This window comes from Sus scrofa, chromosome 6 (assembly GCF_000003025.6).
Source record: "Sus scrofa isolate TJ Tabasco breed Duroc chromosome 6, Sscrofa11.1, whole genome shotgun sequence".
In the NCBI taxonomy this organism is placed as follows: Eukaryota; Metazoa; Chordata; class Mammalia; order Artiodactyla; family Suidae; genus Sus; species Sus scrofa.
The window spans coordinates 76681711-76704226 of NC_010448.4; the positions used below are offsets into that span (position 1 = coordinate 76681711).

A 22516-nucleotide genomic window follows, 5' to 3' on the forward strand; every position below is an offset into this window, starting at 1 on the left:
CAGGCTGATGGCCAGAGAGGGAACTGTCAGGTCTCACCAGACAGCTTTTGTAATTAACCAAAGCATTTTCACTACAAATACCTTTTTACTCCCAACTGAATGACTAACCTGGTTAACTAGGCCTTCCTTCTTTGCTTCCTGGGCCCGTCAAGTACTGCGACCCAGGCCTGAGCAGGGCGAGGCTGGAGGTGCAAAGGGGCATGACGAAATGAGCCCAGACCTTCTGGAGCTTATGTTATGACCTGAGAAGACAAGACACTTAGGTGAATCAACAGATGAAAACATTACTTCACTGCGTTGCACAGACTACATGCGCCTCAAATAGTGAAAATGCAGGGAGCTGACAATCTTGCTCTGGGTCTCAATTTTCTCATCTACAGTATTATGGACCCAATCACACAATTGTGACTAAGGACCTTATGTATATATTTTTTTCTGACAGCATGCCTTCACTGTGAATACACCAAAGCTTGACAAATTCATGAAACAGGAAGCTGATTTGTTTTACAAAATATAGGCCCCGGCACTTAAAATGTTGTAAAAATAGAACAAATCACATATTGGATGTCGCCACCTGTTGTCTATGGGTGGTAATGCAACTTGGAATGGAAAGGTGGAAAGGGGCTGCTCCAAGGCGGACCTTTTCAGCTCCCAGACTGGACTTGACTGTCACAGAAACAGGAGTGCAAAGCCAGGAAGAGACTGACATCGAAGGTAAGTGAAGTGCAGATTCCAGTCCCATTGACCTTCCTCTTTGGCTCGTGGTCATGGCAACCACCGAGGTCCTTGAGATGAGGACCCTGGCGTTTCCAACCACCCTCTCCACTCCAGAGGGCAGGAAACTAAGGTCGAAACGAAGGGACCGCAGCGTGGGACAATTAAAGCCTCCTATGGCTGCCTTGGTTGTGGGTGATGGTTGTTACAGCTATTATTTATTGAGGGCTTACCCCGTTTGAAGCATTGTCTTACCCAATCAGCAAAACTTGACGAGGCTGCTACTTTTTTTCCCATCCCCATTTTAGAGATGAGGAGATCAAAGCACGGGGAGGTTAAACGATTTATTCGGATTCTTACAGCAAGTCCTTTCTTTCTTCCTCCCTTCCTTCCTCCCTTGCACCGTCATTTTCCTGAGTGTTGAAGATGGGATTTGGGTCTAGACAGGCCAATTCTAGCATCTGTGCTTTTCAGCCCTGCTCTTGACCACCTCTGTCTCCAGCTTCGAACTATGACTAACACTGTTCGTCCAAGTCTCTGTCTTAGCAAAGCCACTGATAACAGGAAAAAGTACAAATCTTGCTGATATTTTCTAATCTTAATTCATCTATCCCCTCCTCCATCCATGTGCTCATCCACTCCTCAAGCCTTTCCCTAATCCATCTGTCTACACGCCCACACATCATCACCCATCCATCCAGTCACCCACCCCTTTTTCCATTTTTCCATCTGTTCTTCCACCCACCATTCAGCCATCCATTCATCCATCGATCCACCCAGCAATTCTCATATCCATGTATCCATTGGACATCCATCCAATCATTCTCTCACCCATCCATCTTTCCATTCATCCATTCTCTCTTCCTTCCATTCAACACTTTCTTGAGTACCTACCTACCACCTGCCTGGCACAAGTAATACAGAAATGAGTCAGAAGCGGTCCTTATCTTCATGTTGCTTGCAGTCTCAGAAATACATAAAGGCCATGTGGCCTTGGGCAAGGGGCTTCTTCACCTCTCTCTCAGTTTCTTTTGAATTTCAAGTAAATAAAACTGAAGAATTCTGCAGGATTTCTCATAGCCTCTAAATGCTCGTGTGAATTGTAAATCTCCCAGATGTGGAACGCGACCTAATATGCAGCATTTCTCAAACATGTTGAACCACGGAACCCTCTTCCAAGGAATATTTTACAAATTTAAAACAAACAAACACAAAAACTGGTGGGATCCAGTTTGGAGAATGCTGGTCTCCAGGGTCGGCCTGCTTCTCTCGGCAGCCCGCCCCCCCCCCCCGATCCTCAGGGCTTAACTCTCCATCCCTGACTCTTTCACATCATCCAGCTCCTTTCTCAGGACCTGCAATGCTGAGGCTCATTCAGCAACCACAGGCTCCAATTCCCTGTGGGAAACCCTCCGGGCTCCTCCTGGGGGGAACGTGCTGGAGCTGGAAGCTGAGTCCAAGTGGGGTTGAGGTCCATTAAGGAGGCAACATTGGACTAAATTCCAAGCAGCTGATTTGGTATCGATTTGGGTCACCGGTGTAACGGCATCCTTTTCAGTTGTGTTTAATTTAAACAAACAATTTAAAAAACTCTGTCTTGTGTGGGATGCAGCCTGGTGGATATTTAATTCCCAGCATGGAAAGGTGGAGGGCAAGGTAAGAAAGAGTCAGAGGACCGTGTGAGTGAGTGAGAGTGTGTGTGTGTGTGTGTGTGTGTGTGTGTGTGTGTGTGTGTATGGGGGGGCAGAGGGAGAGAGCACGCATGTGTGGCTCTCTGGACAGAGCCTAGGGAAGGTCCAGAGTAGATCCCTGTCCCCAGGACCCAATGTTTCTCTTCCTTGATCACTTTGGGTAATTCTTTTCACTTCTCTGAGACTCAGTTTACTTATCTGTAAATTGGGCTTAGATAAAGCTGCCACAGAGGGCTCACATGAGAATGAAATGAGATGAGAGAGGTAGAACACACTGGGCTTAAGAAAGTCAGGTTTTTTTTTTTTTTTTTTTTTTATTTTCCCACTGTACAGCAAGGGGGTCAGGTCATCCTTAGATGTATACATTGCAGTTACAGTTTAGAAAGTCAGGTTTTTATCCCACTTCCCTCTGAAATCCTGGCTTCCAGGGTGTCTGCGCCTGTGTGCCTGCATCAGATGTGCGTGTGTGTTTCTGGTCCTGGAAGGGCATTTAACAGCTCAGGCTCTGGACACTGTGGATTCAAATGTGGCTCTATCACTGTGCTGTACTGGGCAAGTCACTTGCCCTCTCTGTCTCAGTTTTCTCATCTGTGAAACAGGAATAAAATAATTACTCATGCCATATGCTACCATGAGGATTCACTGAGTTTACACACCATTTGTCCTTCAACAGTGCCTAGGACAGGAGAAGCGTTTTCGCAAAGGCTCTACAACTCTTAGCATCCAACTCCACAGGGGGTCCTACCCCAACCAACAGAGCCCATCCCCTTGGAAGCCAGGCTCTGGGAGGTAATAATAAGCCATAACCTTTCCGTCGCCTGGAAAGAAACAAACTAGAGGTCACGGAGGGCCTCAGGCCCCCTTTGACCTCTGGGGGTGTTCCCTAGGGTCAGGAGAAGAGAAATTTGCTTTGTGCTGTAGCGCCCTCTGTTGGGAGAGCCCAGCATAGCAGCATGGACAGAGGAAGGCTCTGCAGACACCCCAGGGGAAGGCATGTCCCACCATCGCTCCTGGGTCTCAGTGCCAGAACTGCAAAGTGGAGGCCCCGCTGCTGGCAGCTGATCCACTAGGAGACAGGAGCTGAGAGACATTGTTAAGCAAATGAAAATCTTGTGGCCTTTGGCTTAGTCACCCTGTGACCTCTGCTGACTATGCCTCTCATAGTCAAACCTTTCTCTGGGGCAAGATAAAAGCCTCCAAAGCTGTGTTTTGGGGACCAGGAGCTGGAGGGATGCCCCCCCCCCAGGAGAGGGTACGCAGAGGTATTACTATGAACAATTACCAGGTGGTAATAAACACACGCTTCACAGCCCAGCCCCTTTGAGGAAACCAACTGAGCACGGGGGCGGGATGTCCTCTCTCTGAACCCACCATCCTGGGGCGGGGCGGGCAGAGGGGTGGGTGGTTCTAGGAGAAGGTTCACGGCCACAGGTTGAGTTCTAGCACTCGCCAAGCACCAGCCTTGTGCTAGGGGCTGAGGTGTGGCCTGGGTGTGTCCTGCCCTCATTTATTCACTCCTTCATCCTTCCACCCAACAAATATTTCTTGAGGGCCTCCTATGTGCCAGGCACCAGCTAGGAAGACTGGTACTCCAAAGAGAGATTGGGAAGTCTTGGGGCTGAAGGACTAACTGAGGTCTCCAACGCCCCCAACCTCCTCCCCAGCTCAGTCCTTGGCCCTAGGAAGCAACCTCCTGGATATGAGCTTCAGCTGTGAAGCACGTGTTAATTACCATATGGTAATTGTTCCTGGTAATACCGCTACTTCTGCATGGACCCGCTAGCCTCTGCCAGTTGTCCTTCACAGCTGGTGTAATGGCAAAAACTGGCCCTGTAGCCCCCTTCCCAGTGCCCCCTGAAGGGGTCTCCTTCCCAGCCAGTCTGGCCCCGGGGCTGGGAAGAAGTGTTACCAGGGAGGATTCTGGAATCCCACCTGATCTCTGGTTCTCCTTGGGGAACAGTGGCGCCACAACGGGTCCAGCTCACCTATGCAAGCTTTCACCTGGCCAACTGCTGCCTGTCCACCCACCTGGCTTCACTCTGATTCACAGCCGGGCCTCCAGAGCAGGGATGCCCACAGAATGACGCCTGGCATTTTCCTGAGAAACTCAGACCCACGTGAGGGTCGTCCCAGCTGGGTGCTGCTTCCCAGCCTGGAAGGTCCTTCCACAGAGGGCTTAGCACCTGCAATGGATTTGGCTTTTTTTTTTTTTTTTCCTGGGCCAGAGGTGGGAGGGGGGAGGGGCAGAGAAGAGGGGCTTGAGGCCTGTGTCCTATGGCAGGACTGGTCAGCCCAACAAGAAGACGTAGGGGAGAGGTGACCTCAAGCTGACTCTTGGCAACTGGAAGAAGGAGGAACCTGGGTGCGTGGGGGTGAGAAGGAGCAGAGAACAACCAGACAAGGGGAGAAGAAAGGGCCTAAAACACCCGCGTTCCAGCCACATCCAGTCCAATCAGCCTAGCAGCCAATTAGTCTGATTCAAAAAAAAAAAAAAAAAAAAAAAACCACGTAGGGACAAACTGTAATCAAACACCTATTTATAAGGGTTTATTACGATCATTATTATTATTTTACTGAGAGGATCATTCTAAAGCCTGTCAGGTGAATGTATGCTTTCAGATCTTCATAAATGCAAATCGCTCCTTCCCAGGGTGGGCGGGCATAAGCGGCAGCCTGGCAGCCTTGGGAAGTGATGTGGTGAAGCTTGGCGGGGGCAGAGGGAGGGACCAGACTCCCTGCCAGAGGCCGTCTCTGCCCAAGGCTGGCCAAGAGACAGCCCAGCAGCCACCCACTGCCCACTCCACTCCCCACACCCTTTGAAGGGCTGCTGGAGATGGAACTGGCCTTGTACCCATTGTCCATGTAGGTAAACTGAGCAGCAGCCTGATGTAGCAAACTGGCAGAGACAGAGAAGCGGTGAATTCTCTAGAGAATGCTGTGGATTGAACGCTCCTGCTCTGAACTTCCCCATCTAACCTCACCTTGAGTCCATGGCAGGGGCTAGAGTCGCTCCCCACCTCCCAGGAGACTTCAAGGCCCTCAGCCAGGCCTGAGGCTCAAAGGTTAGGGTGTGTGTGGGTGTGTGTGCCTGTGTGTGAGCATAATGATAAGATACCAGTTCCAATCCCCACTCTTCAGGCCTGAGGAGAAAAGGCATCAGGCCCACCCCAAACCGTGAAACTGTGGTCTCTGCCTGGAGGAATCATCCAGTTCCTTACCCATTTCTGGCTGGATCCAAGAACATGGCTATTCTTGGAAGAAAGGACAATAGGGACTCCGTTTCCATGAGTGCCTGGGGGAGGGCAGCCATAATTTGGGAAGTTCCAGAACACTGATGCCCCTAACCCTTCCCAGTAAGGGAGTTAATGGGTGGCAAGGCCAGTACACCCTGGCCACACCCTGCCGGTTCTCAGCTCCACCGATGGCCTGGCTCGCTCTCAATGGGGAGGCTGGCTTTCTCCCGCCTGCAGGCTAGGGGTCGGCGCGCGGGGTGGTGGTGGGGGGACCTTGACCCAGGGATGGGATAAGGTGGAGCGGGATCAGCTGGGGCTTGGTCCGGAGGAAAGGGGGGCTCGGTCAGCTGGGGGAGGGTGACAGAGCGAGCGAGGTGTGAGTGAGGAGGGGAACCTGGGGGGAGAGGAGAGGGGCTGGGAGACCCGGAGGAGGGGGAGGGAAGGGGCGGGAGGTGGGGAGCTCTCCTTCTCCCTGCAATAAATCGGCTTAGCAGACGAGAACCGAACAGCCCAGAAAGGATTAAAGAAAAGTCTGTATAATACAGCGGAGAGCGCGGCGAAGGGAGGGCGGGGAGAGGGGGAGGGACGGAGGGAGGGCGCGGGGAGGGGGGCGCTCGCGCCGCCGGGAGAGGCGGGCGCGAGGCAGAGAGAGCGCGATTCGGCTCCAAACTCCGGCGCTGCCGCCGCTTCGACTCCGGGCCGCGGTGGGCACCGCGTGCAGCCGGGGAGCCGGGAGCTGCAGCGTGCCCAGAGGACACCCGGAGCTCGAGGGTCGCGGCGCCCCGCAGAGCCCGAGCTGAGTCGAGCCCGGCGCCCGGGCGGCCCGGCCGCGGCGGCATGGGGGCGCCCCCGCGGCGCCCCGCGCTGCCCGCCACCGTCTCGGCCGCCGGCCGGAGGCAGGAGCGCGTCTGAGCCCATGGCGAGGGGCCCCGCCGCCGCCACCGCCGCCTCCGCCACCGCCCCGCCACCGCCGCCAGCTCCCGGGCACCATGCGAGCCGCCCCGAGCCTCCGCGGCTGCGTCTGCCTGCTGCTCGCCACGATCCTGGACCTGGCGCGCGGTGAGTGCGCGGGCGCCGGCCGGAGCCCGGGCAGGGGACCAGCGCGGGGCGGGCCGCCGGGGTAGGGAGCGGGCCGGGGTCGCTCTGCAGAGGCTCGGGGTCCGAGCGGCGGTCCTGGCGTGGGGGGTCTGCGGAGCTGATCAGAGAGGGAGGAGGTCTCCTCCGGAGAGAGCGCTTGTAGGTCTGTGCCAGGGTGTGTGTGTATGTGTGTGAGCGCGTGTGCCTGTGTGTTTGAGCGTGTGTCTTTGTTGCGTCTGCGTGAGGGTGTCCGGGAAGGAGCCGTGTGTGGAGAGGGTGCGGGAGTGCATTTGGAATTGTGAGTGTTTATGTGATGATGTGTGAGCGAGCAAGTGTCTGGAGGGTTGTTTGAGGGTCTGTGTCACACAGAGGCGTGTGTGTGAGAGAGAGAAAGAGTGTGAGCCAGAGTGTTTGGGGGTGTGAGCGGGTGCCTGCTTCTCGGTGAAGGTGTGAAGTGTGTGAGCTTCTGTCACTGCATGTGTGAGCCTGTTAAAGGGTGAGTATGTGAGGTGTGGCGTTGCACGCGTGTCCCAAGTGTGCGGGTCTCTTTAGGGATATGTGACAGCGGATGACTGTATTTGCGTGTGTGGGGGGGGGGGCAGTGGCACCGGGGATGTATGCTTAGGATGTGGGAATGTGACACTTTGGCAGGAGTGTATGTTTCTGGGATGTGTGGAGGTGCAGGCGCTCTGGGGTTGTGTTGCTTCGTGGGCCAGGAGTCTGTGTGCCTGCGATGGGTCTAGCGTGGAGGGAGGCATGGGCACATTCTGGGGCTGGGAGGTGTGAGCAGCGGTGTGTGTGTCCCGCATGGACTTGGTCCCAGCTGGGCTTAACTCGCTGGATGGAGGTTGAAGCTGAGTAGGGTCTCCAGAGCGGGCGATCTGTGGCTCCGCAGCTCCAGAATCCAGGGTTCCCCCAAGCCTCGGTGCCTACCGCCTCGCGCCGCCGCCTGGTGGGTCTTACGTGGTGCTCGGAACCAACCTGGTGACCCCAGCACCTTTTGGGTAGTGAGCCAGCGCATCCAATACGAGCCCCCGCGGGAGGGAGACTGGGCTGGAGAAGAGCTGCAGGTGCAGAGACTAGAGGGTCCACGTCCGCGATTTTCCCCTAAGCCTCATGCCAAACCTGGATGCCCAAAACCAGCTCCGCCAGGGTCGCACCCTGACTCTGCTGCGGAAGGGAAGGGGGATGTGGGGAATCCAAAAGTAGCTACTGTGACCAGCAGGGTCTCAGTCCCTAGCCTACCTGGGTGATGGAGGCAGGGGATCAACTCTGTTCTCGGTGCCTGGCCCTACCTGGAGATGCCTAACTACATTCTAAGAGTGTCTGCCGGGAAGGGGTGCCCTCCCCCCCCCCGCCGCATATCCCACCCCCTTCTGCCCCGAGGTCCTTGAAGAGTGCTTGGTCTGCTGATGCAGAATTTGAGCCAGAATGGTGGTCTTGCTGGCAGAGCGGGGGAGGGGTTGGTGTAAAGCAGAAGGAATGTAAACCTGTACTTGGTCCTCCCACCCTTAGAGCAACAGACTTTCCAAAGTGGATAGAAACCCCCCCGCCCCAACTTTGGAGTGAGGGCTTCCGCCCTCTGATGCCTCTAGAGGGAAAGGTTATGGGGTGGGGGTCTCAGCTCCAGCGCTATGGAGAAGGCTCTGGGCTTTGTTGAAAGGCACTTGGAGCCCTCACCTGGACGTTGCAGGGAGCGGGGGTGGCTGGGGGCTGGGGCAGGAGGAGAGCACCCCTTTCCCCGGATTGCGCAGAAGGAAGAGGCGCGGCAGGGGTGAGGGTGAGGAGTGAGGCAAAAGGCTTTGATGGGAAACCCCGGCTCCGTCGAGACCCCACCCTTCGAGGTCGCCCCAGAACCCGGGAGCAGTGTTCTTCAGGCTGCCGGGCTGCGGAGAGCTAACCCGGCGTCCTGGCGCCTCCGCTCCCCTCACTCGTCTCTGCAGCTTGCGGGAGGCTAGGGGTTCGAGCGCCGGGAATGAGAGCATCTGGCTACCGTGGCCTCTGAGCTCCTCTGCTCAGGGTGAGGGGAGAGCGCTGATCCGGATCGCAGACTGGAAACTTTCCGAGCCAGGGGCGCGGGAGCGGATCCTGGGCTGCCGGGGAGCCCTCCCTTCCTGGCAGAGACGAGATTGCACCAGGGTGGGATCCTTCCTTCCCTGCTCCAAATCAGTGCTAGCGAAGGGGCGGGAATACCAGGGTCTGCACGAGATGCTACCGGCCGGCTTGCCGGAGGAGGGCGCCCTTCCTGGATGTGACCGGGAGCCGCGCACCTGGCAGTTGGCTGTGCCGAGCCACCTGCCAGGGGCTGCCTGGGAGGACGGGGAGGGTAGCGTCCAGGGCAAGGCATTCAGAAACACCCCTGCCCAGTAGGGGGCGATGGCGGTCACGACCAGGGAGAGAAACTGCCAGTACGCCCTTGCCAGCTCTGCCCTCGTGGGTCGCAGAGCAAAGGGGCTCAACTTTGGAGAGGCAGGTCTGCGCACTGGGAGGAGAAAGCAGTCCTAGGCACACAGGCCTGGGGGCGGCGGGGTGGGGGTGGGGGGTCGAAGTTCCCGCCCCTGCTCCCACTCCCCAATATCCGACTCTCCAAGGGGAGAAACCTGTTTTTGCCCCATTTCAAGTGCACTTCTGGAAAGGCAGTCCTGCACTCGTGCCTGCGCAGTGGCTCGGGAGAGAGAGGGCACCGGAGACCCGGGGACGCGGGGAAGAGCGTGCTTCACGGACCTGCCTCCTTCGGCCCTGGGAGAGTCTCCGCGACGGGTAGGGGTGGGCAGGCCGGGTTAGGGAGCGCCGCACCCCCCAGCCCGAGGCCCTGCCAGTTCTCTCTTGGCAGCCGCTTGTCAGCGGGTGGGTGGCATGCGGGGGCTGACTCCGCTGGGCCGAGGCAGCCGCAGCACCGAGACTGCGGGGGCTGCGCGCGCGCAAGCTGGTGTGACGAGTTTATATATTTAGCCTCCCTCGCCATCTTCACCCCACGGCCAGGGCGCAGGGCGGGGACTCAGGCAGCGCTGGGCTTCTATCTCAGCTCCTGGCCTGGGAGTTCAGGGCCCTGCTTGGTGCCCGCTGCTCCGCCCCGGCTCCCCAGCTGCCCCGCCCCCATCCTGGCCACACCCCCAGCCATAAACTCCACCCCTTCCCACCCGAGATGCAAAGATGCAAACCGGAGTTTTCCCTTAGACGTTGAACTCGTTTTGGCTTTTTAAGAGCAGAGAACGTTAGAGCTGGAAGCGACCTCCGAGATCACTTCCTTCACTGGTTCTGAAACTTCTCATGTTTAGCAGGGGAACCCTTTTAGAGTCGGAACCGATTATCACCCGCCCAGATCCTAAAGCCTTGGGCAAGGTGAGAGGCCTGAGAGGACAGCTGCCTGGTCGATGCGGGTGATGAGCCCGCGCATCGAACGCTCCTTCCACACCGGTCTCCTTCAACGATCTAACATTGCTCCTGTCCAAATATCAGAGCTGAGTTTTTATTTTTTCCGTAGCGAGGATGATATGGATCAGCTGCAGTGTGTCCGGGGCAGGCTAGCTGCAGCGGAGGCCTCCTGCGCCGCAAGATGGGTTTCGGCTCCTCTTTTCACAGATGAGGAAACGGAGGGTTTCACCAGAGTTTCAAGATTTGTTGGTGATAAGAGGACAACACCTTCCAGGTCCAGCCCCAGGCTCTCTCTTTTCTTCCGAAGTTCCTTGGGCAGGGCATGTGGGCAAGGGCTGCCTGTGATTGGCCGGGGTACCCAAGACTTTCAGAACATCCGTCGCACACATACCTGAATCTTGATACAGTTGGGGGAGGGGCGGGGAGGAGGTGGAGGAAATGAGATTTGCTCGGGTTTCTGGATTATAGCTGTTGTGACTTCAAAGGTGGAGGCCCAAGAACCGAACTGAGAGGAGGCTGGTTAGTTCTGTTAACTAGTTTTCCTGGGATCCATGGAGGTGTCTCACCTGGCTTACCCCCCAGCCCACCTCTGCTTCATCTCCAGGCCACTTGAAATCCATTTATTCAGGCTCTGGACACATGTTTATTGTTTACTGTTGTGCCAGGCACAATGCTGAGCATTGGGAACAGGGCCCCCAACATAGTAGGGGATCCCTGCCTTTGTGGTGTTTACAGCTTAGTGGACAATCAATTCTTCAGTGAGAGAGAAGACAGGACTCTCTCTGCAGCCCTGACTGAGCTCTCACAGTTGCCGGCGCCGTGCCCTTGGCCTTGTTCTCTGTACTTGGTTTAATCCTTACAACCACCCTGAGAGTTAAAATTATCTTGCAGATGAGGAAACTGAGGCTCAGAGAGGTTATGTGGCTTGTTCAAGGCCACCCAGTCAGTAAGTGGCAAGCAGAGAGATTCAGGCCCAGGGCTGTCTGCCTCTTTCCCTCTGTGCTCTGCTGTCTCCTGGTAAGAAGGGGCCTTCGTCCCTTCTTCTGCTCCAGCCATGCGGACAGTTGCAGTGCGTCCAGTGTCCTACCTGGATGTGTTACTCTTTCCCAAGTGCCACTGAGATAAATTTATCTGGCACATGTTCATCTGCAAAGATGGGAGGGAGGGTGTCCCTGCAAACATTTGTCATCATCAAGAGAATGAATGGGCATCTGTTGTGGGCAGGACACATCTGAAAAGAGAAAGACCTATGACCGTGACCCTCATTCCAGTGGGGCAAGAGGTCAGGCATGTTCCCATAAAGATGAACAACAATCTACCTGGAAATTTGTTGACACCTGCAAAGCCTACCACCTTGGCTAGATGCCAAGTGGATTGATGTCCCCCACAGGAGGTTCTTGGAGGAAGAATGATTGCTTGGGGGTAATAAGGGAATGCTTCAGAGAGGAGGGAGAACTTGAACTAGACCTTGAAGCCAAGGGAGAACATTAATAAGCTGAGGGCCAAGACAAGAAATGTGCCAGGAAGGAAACCCGTGTGAACAAAGAGCTGGAGGCAGGACTGTGCATTGTGGGACCACCTCAATCCAAGTCTGTCTTTCTTGAGTCTAGTTGAGGACTGGGAGGAAGAGGAGTGAGGTATATTACTGATGACTCCAATTTATCACTCACCTCTTAGATGGTCTTTATGCATTAAAGGCTCTCAAACAATGCATGAGGAGGTATCATCAGCCATGTTTTGCAGATGAGAACAAGAGGATCTAGGATCTCTCTCCCTTCCTTCCTCCTTTCTCTCTCCCTCCCCTCCTTTTTCCCCTCCGTCCCTCCCTCTCCCTCCTTCCTTCTTTCTTTTCTTAAATAATGAACGAGGTTTAGAATCTTCACAAGTGGAAGAACTGGGAGTGTCAAATCCAGTTCAGAAGCAATCCAAAGACACTGGCACTCCCAGGAGAGGAGAAATGATTTATTTTTTCATCACTGGAAGGAAGAATCCAGCAGCTTCTACCATTTGCAAGAGGATGCAGAGCCCCCCTTTTTAGATGATAAATGTCAGTGGTGGTGAAACCTATGACATTACTTCCTAAGAGGGGTCTGTCTTCAGGATGCAGTTCCTGGGACAGAATCAGGGAGATCCTGGAACCCACCTTTACACTTGCAGTGGGATCCAGTAGCAGAGGGAGCTCATGATCACCAAGACCTATTGGCCAAGATTCCATGGATGGAGCAAATAAATACAACGTGCATGGAGCTAGAGGTGTACAGAGTAGCAGCCCCCAGGAGCAGGAAAGGAGGTTGTCAGACTCAGGAAAGGAATCTGGTGTTTGGCTAGTTCACCAGCCATCCCTACTCCTGGAGACACATCAGATTTGCTTTGGGGTATCGTGTACCACCCTCCCAATTGCTCATCGTCTCGGTAGGTGGCACAATCAGCTAAGACACCTTCAAGATGACCCCATCTCTCGCACTCTTCCTGCAATCTGAGCAGAGGAAGACTGAGGACCACTGGGAAGACCCCACCCTTGCCATGGGCGCCCCCAAGACACAGTGCTTCTCTGATTTCCTGAGGCTAATAACAATGGGACCTTCCTCTCAGGGTGATGACAGAATGAAATGAGTCATGACACGTGAAGCTCAGTCCTGTGGGGCTCAGATGAAGGTTAGCAGAGTTAACCATGGTTATACCAGAGCTGCTCCAGCCCAAGCAGTGTGGATCCTCCTGACACCTGGAACTTCAGCTTGTCCTTGAGCTCCATGAATGTCCCCACAATTGTGCACCCGTTACGTTTTTGGCTGGAGTTGTCTGGAGCTGCTGCTGGTAAGAAAAGAACTCCACTTGATACCCTCCCTAGGCATGATGAGCCTTAGAGTTGCTGAGTAACCCCTCTTGGTAACTCCTGGAAGATGGTTCATGGCCTGCTGGCTGGGGGTGACTGATTCTTATGCCTGCTCCCTGACCTTCCCTGGAGACTCAAGGCATCGCCCCCCACCTCCACACACCTGGAGTGGAGTCAAGACACAAGTCATTTCTCCATGAAATGTGGGGATGGAACCACTGTCACTCTGAACCTCCCATCCCTTACCCTCATAGACTAGAAGCTTCCTGAAGGCAGGGAACCTGTTCAGTTCCGCTCACTATTGCATCTTCCCCACAAAACACATAGTGGGTGTTCAGTGAAGGTTGGCTGTTTGGATGATTGAAGCATCTTTGGCCTTCAGACACATGCGTCCTGGTGGCGGGGTATGTGGAGGGAGGGGGGTTGGGTATGTGGCTTCCTACAGAAAAGTGTATGCAGAGGCTGATGGCATGTGGAATGTAGGCTGGATTCACAAGAGAACTTCCTGTTGGTAAAGTTCTGCTTCTAGAACTATATTCTGTCTGTCTTGAAGACTCTCAGATGATCAAAGTGATGAGACTCTGACTCCAGACGTCCTGACTCTCTACCTGTAGGTAGTACTTGAGGGTTGACCAGAAGCTTCCACTCCCATCGTTCCATTTAGTCCTCACATCAGACATGAAGGAGGCTACTCTTGTGCCCATTGAACAGACCAGGGAAACTGAGACTTGGGGAGATGAAAAGATGGTGGCAGGAAGTGACTGGGCTGGAATCCGGGTGTGGTGGCTGCAAGCTCAAGCCTTTTTCCCCCCCAGCCTGCTGTGCTGCTTCATTCAGTCCCCCGTAGTCTGGAATGAGACAGACCAGCTTTCTATGAGCTCATGGACCAGTCAACTGACCAGAAAGCTTCCACTGTGAGCGGGTGCTGTTGTAGCCACTTTGCTAACGTGGCCTCCTCCCTCCTCCGCTGCTGTCCAGTTGGGTGTTACATCCCCAGTCCACGGGGGAGGATGCTGAGCTGTCCATAGTCACACTGCATGGACACCAGAGCTCAGTCTTTCCACTCCCACAGACTTGACCTCAGAGGTTTCTGGCCTTAGCTTCACGTCCTCCACCTCCACCCCCACTTCCTCCCTTTCTTGGCTCAGGGAGACCACCTCTGCCCTCAGCCAGCATGGCCCCTGGCTCCCTGTAAACCTCCCTCCAAGTCTTGGCTCACCCACTTCTCGCCCTCTACAACCCCCCCCGCCCCCGACCCCGGCTCCTGCTGACGCAGGCGTCCCCTGTGAGTGCTGTCAGCAGCACTTTTTTTTTTTTTCTTAATTAAAAAAATTTTTTTTTGTCTTTTTGCCTTTTCTAGGGCTACTCCTGAGGCACATGGAAGTTCCCAGGCTAGGGGTTTAACCAGAGTTGTAGCCGCCAGCCTACACCAGAGCCACAGCAACGTGGGATCCGAGTCACGTCTGTGACCCCCACCACAGCTCACGGCAACGCCGGATCCTTAACCCACTGAGCAAGGCCAGGGATCGAACCCACAGCCTCATGGTTCCTAGTCAGATTCATTAACCACTGAGCCACAATGAGAACTCCTGGCAGAAGCACTTTAGATGCTATTAAAACAACCCCCCCGCCCCTGGGGCTGGGTCATGCCTTGGTCTCCCTGTTGAACAGAGAGCTCTTGAGGGCAGGCATCTTTGCACCGCCGACTCTGGCACAAGGCCTGGCTCTGAGTGTATCTTCAAAATACACTTTGTTTGTTGAATGAATGAGTGAAGGAATGATGTCTCTCCTGAGCCTGAGGTTTGGTCCAGATGCTGAGCCAGGGGCCTGTTTCCTGGCCCTGCCCAATCAGCTCTGGAAGTCCTTTCTGGTGTAAGAATGTGTCCCTTGTCGAGCTCTGCCCACCGTCATCCACACTGGCATCATGGTTGGCATCTGGGGGATGAGCCAACAGTAGAAGCTGGTGGGAAGACCAAGGGGCTTCCTGTTCCCTCGGGGTTCTCCTTGGTGGAGGGCATGGGGGCTGCCCTTGTTTGGTGATGAGTGGGGATGGGTTTGAGGAAGGAAGGAGAGAAGGAAGGAAGGAAGAGGCAACTATTATGCGCCAAGTCCCATGTTGGCCATGGTTACACGCAATTATTTTAAATCCTCCCAGAAACACCCATTCGTGAGATGTCTCCCCATTTTGTAGATGAGAAATGAAGTTTAGAGAGATCATGTGATTTGCTTAAGACCCCACTGCTGGCGAGGGGCAGAGCTGGATTCGCACTCAGGCGTTGACTGATGCATTTCTTCCCAACTCTGAGTTTACCTTATTGGCAGCTTGAAATTGACCAAGGTAGGGATATTTATACCAGGGAAGTGGGCAAACACTACAGATCAGGGTTCTCCCCCAACCTAGAGCTTGCTGGTTGTTAAACATTTACCAGCACACCACTGGGCATGCCCATCCCTCCCCAACCACTGTCTCTATGGTACAGCCACCTGGTGTTAACAGACTTTGGTTTCCATCTGCACTGGTTTCAAATTTTAACCCTAGGGAGTGTCCACTTGGGCAAGTCATTATCTTTTTCAAAAATAGAGGATGTTGTAGAAATAAATGAGATAATACATGAGAGTACCTGGCATGCAATTGGCCCTTGGTCATTGACCCCTCCCTTCTTCCTGACCCCCTGGATGGAATCAGCTGTTCATGGGGTCTCTCTGAGAGGCTCGGTAGGCTCCCACATGCTTCCCCCTCCCCTGGAGGATGACCTTGGAGCCAGGTCAGGATCCGGTCACTTCCGTTAATTGAGCAGCTGCTCTGGCCTCATTCAGGATCGAAAGAGACCTCCCTTAAGGAGTTTTGGCTTGCTGGCCACCCCGCTCAGCATGGGCTCATTTGAGAACAGTGAAAGAGCCTGTATAATAAATGGCCAATACAAAGGCACTGAGAAGAAATCCTTGGAAATAAATCCTTGGAGTGGCCTGAGACGGGATTGAAGCCATCTTGACAAGTGAGAAAGGAATCCCCAGCCAGAACCCAAAGGCCTGGAGGAGGGACTCTAAACCCTGCCAGGCTGCGTGAGGCTGGGAGACTGGAAGGCAGCTGGCCTTCATGGGCACGAGGTACTTGCTGAGAAGCTGGGAATGAGGTTGGAGCCACTGGCAGAGGCCTGGGCACCAGGGGGAGGAGCGTGGCCCTGAGCCTGGGGGCTGTGGGGGGGGGCAGTTGAAGATTCCAGAGGCGTGACAGTCCCAGAGCCGTGCTCTAGGAAGGTTAATTTGGCTTTTCTGGGCCACCTGTAGCTGGAGACTCTTTGGAATGTCATCGTGTTATAAGTGATTGCTCTGGGGGCCCCAAGGAGACAATGGCATCAAGGCAGAAATGCCACCCTCGGGACCCTGCCCACCTCTCCCAGAACGTCCAGATGTGGCAAGAAGGGAAAACCAGGCCCCTGCCTGGAATGGGGCTGTTCCAGCATGGGCCTGAACCAAGAGTGATGGGGGCAGCTTCTCCTGGGGAGAAGCTTCTAGATCCCTCCATGGGCATGGACTCTGGGGTTTGGCCTGGGTTCAGATCCCATCTCCAGCATTTGTCCAGCGTGTGAACTCATATAACCCCTCAGTTGCTTTCAGCCTTGAGTTCTCCCACTGAACACACAGCTCATCGTGGTGGCTCCGCGGGGTGGGGGCACCTGGGCTGCGACATCACATGGTACGAGGGGGTCTAAGGCAGGAAACCCAGCACATCATAGGTGTGTGAAAAGTGGTTGCTGCTGTTAGAATGATGTTGGGATGCCCCGCGTTTGAAGGGAAAGAAGTGTTTATAAGCCCCAGTGCCCAGGAAGACGGATATGCTGTGGTTTTCCCACCTGGAGCATCGAACAAGTCCTTGGGTTTGGAATTACAGAGCATCGCCGCCCAGAGGGAACGGGGAAATTATGTGCACTATCTCCTTCCCCCCATTTTATTCATTTTCCCCCTTTCTGTCTTTATTTATTTTTTTTTAGGGCTGCGCCCATGGCAAATAGAAGTTCCTGGGCTAGGGATCAAAATGGAGCTACAGCTGCTGGCCTACACCACAGCCACAGCAACACAGGATCCGAGCCGTGTCTGCGACCTACACCACAGCTTATGGCAATGCTGGATCCTTAACCTACTGAGCAAGGCCAGGGATCGAACCTGCATTCTCACGGATACTAGATGGGTTCATTACTACTGAGCCACAAAGGAAACTCCATTTTTCCCCTTTTTTGGCCATACTCGTGGCATATGGAAGTTCCAGGGCTAAGGATCAACCCCAGCATCGAGACCTACACCACAGCTGTGGCAACATTGGATCCTTAACCCACTGTGTCAGCCCAGGGATCGAACCTGCAACGCCACGGAGACAAGCCAGATCATTAACCTACTGTATTACAGTGGGAACTCCTCCCCCACCCCCAATTTAAAGCTGAGAAGACTGAGGCCAAAGAGGCCTCTTCTGTAGGTGCCCACACCATCCATGTATGACGCTGGGGGGCAGGGGGTGCGGGTCTTCTCCCTCCAGGTCCTGGAGACCATCTTGGGGCTCTGCCAGGCAGACCCACCACTTAGGAGCCTTGCATGGGGGAGCATCAGGGTCCTCAGCCTTGGGAGGGGGTCTTGGTGGTGCTCCAGCGGGAAGCACCCACTAGCCTTATAAATCACAGGAGCAGCTTGGGAGTCGCCAGGGAGAGAGACAGCTGAGCCATTGGGGTTTTTTTGTTCCTTTGCCAAGCTGTTCCCTTTGCCCTTTTGTTTCTCTTTCTGCTGAGGCTCTCAGCGCTCCTCAGAAGGGGTCGTTTGTCACCAATTCTTGGCGCCTCCATTATCTCCCTGACACCGTCTCTTCCTCCCTCTCCCTCTTGCTGCCCCAAAGGAAGGCGTCCATCACCAGCTGCCCTGGCGTCCTGTGGGACTGGTCGGGGGTGGGGGGTGGAGGGCTGCAGCACAGGGGCCTCGGATGCCCTGGCAGGATAAAGAGAGGCTCGCACAGCCACAGGGTGGGTGGCACCAGCATCTAGAGCTGGTACTCATTGCCCGAGTGTGCAGGTTTTTGTCAAGTGGGTATTCAGGCCATCCAATAACCCAGGGCCAGGTGCCTGGTTCTACAGAAGTGGGCAATACATTGCTAATTGTCACCAGGCACCTAATGTCCCAGGCAAGGGTGAAGGGAGGGAGATGGGGGCGGCAAAAGCAGCCCCATCACAAAGGCTTCTTTGTTGCTCCTGCAGCAGAGAAGTGGGCCTTAGCTCTGCTTGGAGAGGAAGAGGCATCAGAGGAGGGCTGATCCCTAAGGACCGAGGAGCCTGCTAGAAGGAGAGGGCAGGCAGTCCTGTGGGGTTACTTCACCAGGAGGAGCTAGTGGTTCCCGGGACCGGGTGAAGGCAGCCAGCAATTTCTTGCTGCAGGAAGCAGTAAGTTCATTCCTTCGTTCACTGATTCATCCATCGGTGCCTTGAATATGAATCGAATGCTCCTGGCAGTCAAACGCTGCGCTGTTCTAGAAATCCAAAAGACAATGAGTTAGGCAACTTCTGGCCCTCATGGGGCTTCCAGTCTAGGGCTGTGTTCAGCTGTGCTCCACTGTAAACTGAAATTTACATTAAAACTCAAAAAGGGGTCTCTGCTTTTCCTAAAGCAAATTCAAACAGAATTCAGTTCTTCCAGCCTCACGTGGCTGGTGGCTCCCCATTTGGACAGACAGATGTAGTGAAGATATCACCATCACTGCAGAAAGCGCTCTTGGACAGCGGGCGTCTAAGGCCATGTTTCTCTTTAGGTGGGGCCTTCCCACTGGTGATAACTAACAAGGGCTCCCAGAGAGGGAGGGTCCTCCCTGGTCCTTTCTCATCCTGTCCTCCTAGTTGTGCAAAGGAGAAAGCCTCAGGCAGATGCTATCACGTCTTTACCGCCCTCTTGCTGGCTAATCCCTCTTTCCGACAAAAACAGGTGCAGGGTAATGTGCCTGCAGGGAGCCAGAGGGGGCAAACGTTTTAATAACAGTGTTTTATTTTCATTATAATTCTTTTCCAGCCACCCTCTGTTTAAGGCAAGTGAGACTGGTTTGCCATTTGGGGCAATGCATTAAATTCTCTCTCTTAAAAAAAAAATGCTTAAGTTAAAAAAAAATGAGTCAAGTTTAAAGAAAAATGTTAAGTGTGCAGTGGAGCAGGTGGCACAGGGATGTGGCCAAGCTGTGAAGGTGCGGGTGAGAATGTCTGCAGCTGAGAAACCGTAGTTCAGATGGAACAACGTGGGCCTTGGGAGGCAGACGGAGCAGGGCTGGGTTTGCAGTGCTGCTGTTTGCAAGCTCTGTGATTTGGGGACGAATTATTTCCCTCCATTTCAACCAGGGTCCAGCAGAAAACACCAAATTCAACCTTGGGGGTCCATGGAGGCCTTATTAAAGGGACTACTGGCTTTAGGGTATAGGGAGGGCCAGGAACACGGGGAGTTGCCACCACCCATAGGCTGCAAAGAGGGCTGCCTAGCAGGACTGTGGCTATGGGTAGAGGGATGCAGCCAACTCTTGGGGACCTGACAGGGAGCTGCAGGAAGAAAGACCCCAATTTCCTCCTCCTCCTGCCTTTGAGTCTCTTGTTAATGCTTCCCATCAACCAGATCTAGTGGGAAACCCATGCTATTGGGCTCCCAGGCACAGAACAGCTGGAGAATGAAAAAGAGTGAGCTGGGGAACAAACAGCAGAGATCTAGTGCCATCCTACTAAGCCTCAGTCTCTCCATCCAGAAAATGGGGTCATGCTACATACCCAGCAAAGTTTTGCTGATAAATATTATTAGTAACAATTGTAGTTATAAAATATCTTTCCTTATGCCCCATCTGGTGCTGAATACTAGATATTTCTGAGCCAAAATGTGGCCTATGAGTATGGGGGCTTTAGGAAGTTGGAACTGGCCCTCCGGGGCACGTGAATTTGAAGGGGCAGGTGACTTGGGCAGGATGTGCAGTTTGCAGAGAGGAAACACCTGCACCCTCCTTGCTGGTACTGACCTTTGTGATGTGTCATCTCTGTCTGGACTCTTCCATGTCCTGACACCTCCTGCCCCCTGGTCCTTATCACTGAGTGGTTACCCCACCCCGGGACATAGCAAGGCCTTGTTCCTCGGTCTGTTTTCCTCCCTATTTCCCACGGAGAGGTTCTTTCTCCTTAGAGCCATTGAGGGCACCTTTTCTGCCATCCCCATTGGCCCTTGCCATCCACAGCCTGCTCCACATCCGTCATGAATGAGCTCAAAACTCCTTCCGTCCAAGGGGAAAGGTAGGTGCTTGTCAAGTCTCAGCCATTCTTGCCAGAGGCTGCTTCTACCCTCGCAGGTGGGCCAACTACCTGCGAGTAAGTTGGCCCTCTGGACCACTAGGTCTTTATCCTTCCCCTGAAAGCCGAGAGTGCTAATTCTACATTTAGAGGGGCTTTCTCCATGGGTAGCTGGAGTTTGGGGGATGACTGGCTTCTAAGTGGAGTCACTATTTCTTGGGAAAATGTCCACCAACAGCCCCCTTGGCTCCCAGCTTCACAGCTGGCTAACAGGGCTTTCCTCGTGCTCCTCTCTTCCTTTGTCCAGCCCTTTTCTCTACCTTGGCTGCTCAAGTTGACTTTGATGACGACTAATTTTGCCTGTTGAAATTCGAGTCGCTTATACCTTCGGTGCTTGGCTGAAATTGCCCTGACAAAAGCCAGCAGCAGTTTCTTCCCTGGCTTATTCTCTGAAGGGCTCCGGGCAAGACAGAGTGCCCCTACCCCTGGCCCACGTGCCATTGTCCACACCGCCGGGTTCCACCAGCCCTGCTATTTGCCCTGCCCCTGTGCACATCGGCCTCAGCCCTGCATGCTGGCTTGGTGGCAGCATGACCATTGGGGGTGGGGATGGATCACTCACTGGGGAACAATATTCCTTCGGAAAAACTCCACCAGCAACCCCCTTGGGTCTCAGTTTCCAAGTTGGCCGAAGTGACATTCCCTTGTTCAGCCCCCTTTCCATCTATCCGACGTGTCACAAAGACTTAGGAGACTCATTTCCAGCTGAATCTGGAGCCACGTCCTGAAGGCTGGGTCTCCCTCCATGCGGGCTTGTGGGGGCCACCTCTGCCTCCTTGGCCTGGCCTGGGTCTCAGAGGGAGCTCTGGTCACCTGTGATGCTCATATCCTGGGGTGGTGAAACCCTGCCTTCTGGGCACCAGCTCTGAACCGTCCCCGGGCACACTCCAGAGATGGCCATCTCTTGCATGACTTTATCTATATCTCACCCAGATTACTTCCTTTCTTTTTTCTTTTTTTTTTTTTTTTCAGGCCGCACCTGTGGCATCTGGAAGTTCCCAAGCTAAGGGTCGAATTGGAGCTGCGGCTGCCAGCCTACGCCACAGCCACAGCCACGCGGGATCCAAGCCGTGTCGGTGACCTATGCAGCTCACGGCTCATGGCAATGCTGGATCCTTAACCCCCTGATCGAGGCCAGGGATCGAACCCACATCCTCATGGATACTAGTTGGGTTTGTTACCGCTGAGCCACAATGGGAACTCCCACCTGGATTATATCTTACATCATGATTTTCTTAAAGTCAAATTTAAACCGATTCCGCCTTTTTTTCCACTTGTAGTGTGCAAAGGAATAATGTATAGGCTTGTTATACTGAGCATATATTTTTTTCTCAATTCATATTAAAATTTGAATTTTTTAAAAAGCTTCTCTGTACCACTTGGCCTCCTCCTGCCAGCGACAATGGAAAACACTGGCTTGGGTGGAAAGGATATCAGCCTCCCCTCATGAGCCCCAGGATCTGATTTCAACTTCTGCCTCAACCCGTACCATCCCTCAGTTACCCTCCCGCCTCCTCTAAGCCTTAGGTCCATCAAACAAAGGAGTGAGTCCGGATGACCCGGTTCTAAGATTCTCTGATGGGTAATAAGAAGAGTCCCCTCTAGGTCTAAAATCCTGCCTTTAAGACATATTTGAGTTCCCTGGTGGCTCGGCAGGTTAAGGATCTGGCATTGTCATTGCTGTAGCGTGGGTTCCATCGCTGGCCCAGGAACTTTTGCATGCATGGGTGCATCCAAAAAAAGAGGCATATTTGATGCCCCCAGATTCCCAGCTTTAGGCCAAAGCATCCTGCTGTGGGAATGCTGCTAAGGAACAGCTGCGTGAGTGACGAGGACATGCCAGGAGCCACTCACTTGCTTGGAGCATAGACTTGTCTTCATTTTGGTCCCACTCAGCCATTTCCTAAGCCATTTACTGGGCTCTGTGCTAGGGCTGTCACTAAGCTATAAATGAGACCCATAGCCTGTCCTCAGGGAGTCCCCCGTCTTCTGGGGCATAAAGGCCAGCAAACACATAGAATATGGAATAATAGTGAAAATTCTAAAACTGAACTGGCTACCAAGTCCTTATGGGACCGCTGAAGAGGCGGCACGTTGGGGGACATCCCATATCACCAGAGAGGTTAAGCCACTTGTCCAGGCTTGCACAGCTAATAAGAGGTGGTGCTGAGCTTTGAACCTGGGAGGTCTCACGTTTTGATAGCTTTCTGTCCTCTCCGCCTTCTTTCTTCTCTGCCAGGGATCTCTTGT

The 22516-nt window shown here is 54.0% G+C and overlaps 1 protein-coding gene across 1 annotated transcript in view; it reads left to right on the forward strand.

Moving 5' to 3' along the window:
• The window catches only part of IGSF21 (immunoglobin superfamily member 21), a 259059-nt gene continuing 243070 nt past the window's right edge, over positions 6528–22516 (forward strand). Inside the window, exon 1 of the mRNA XM_021095457.1 lies at positions 6528–6697. Coding sequence (XP_020951116.1) covers positions 6628–6697 — 70 coding nt within the window. The 5' untranslated portion in view covers positions 6528–6627. The remainder of the gene's footprint in view (positions 6698–22516) is intronic.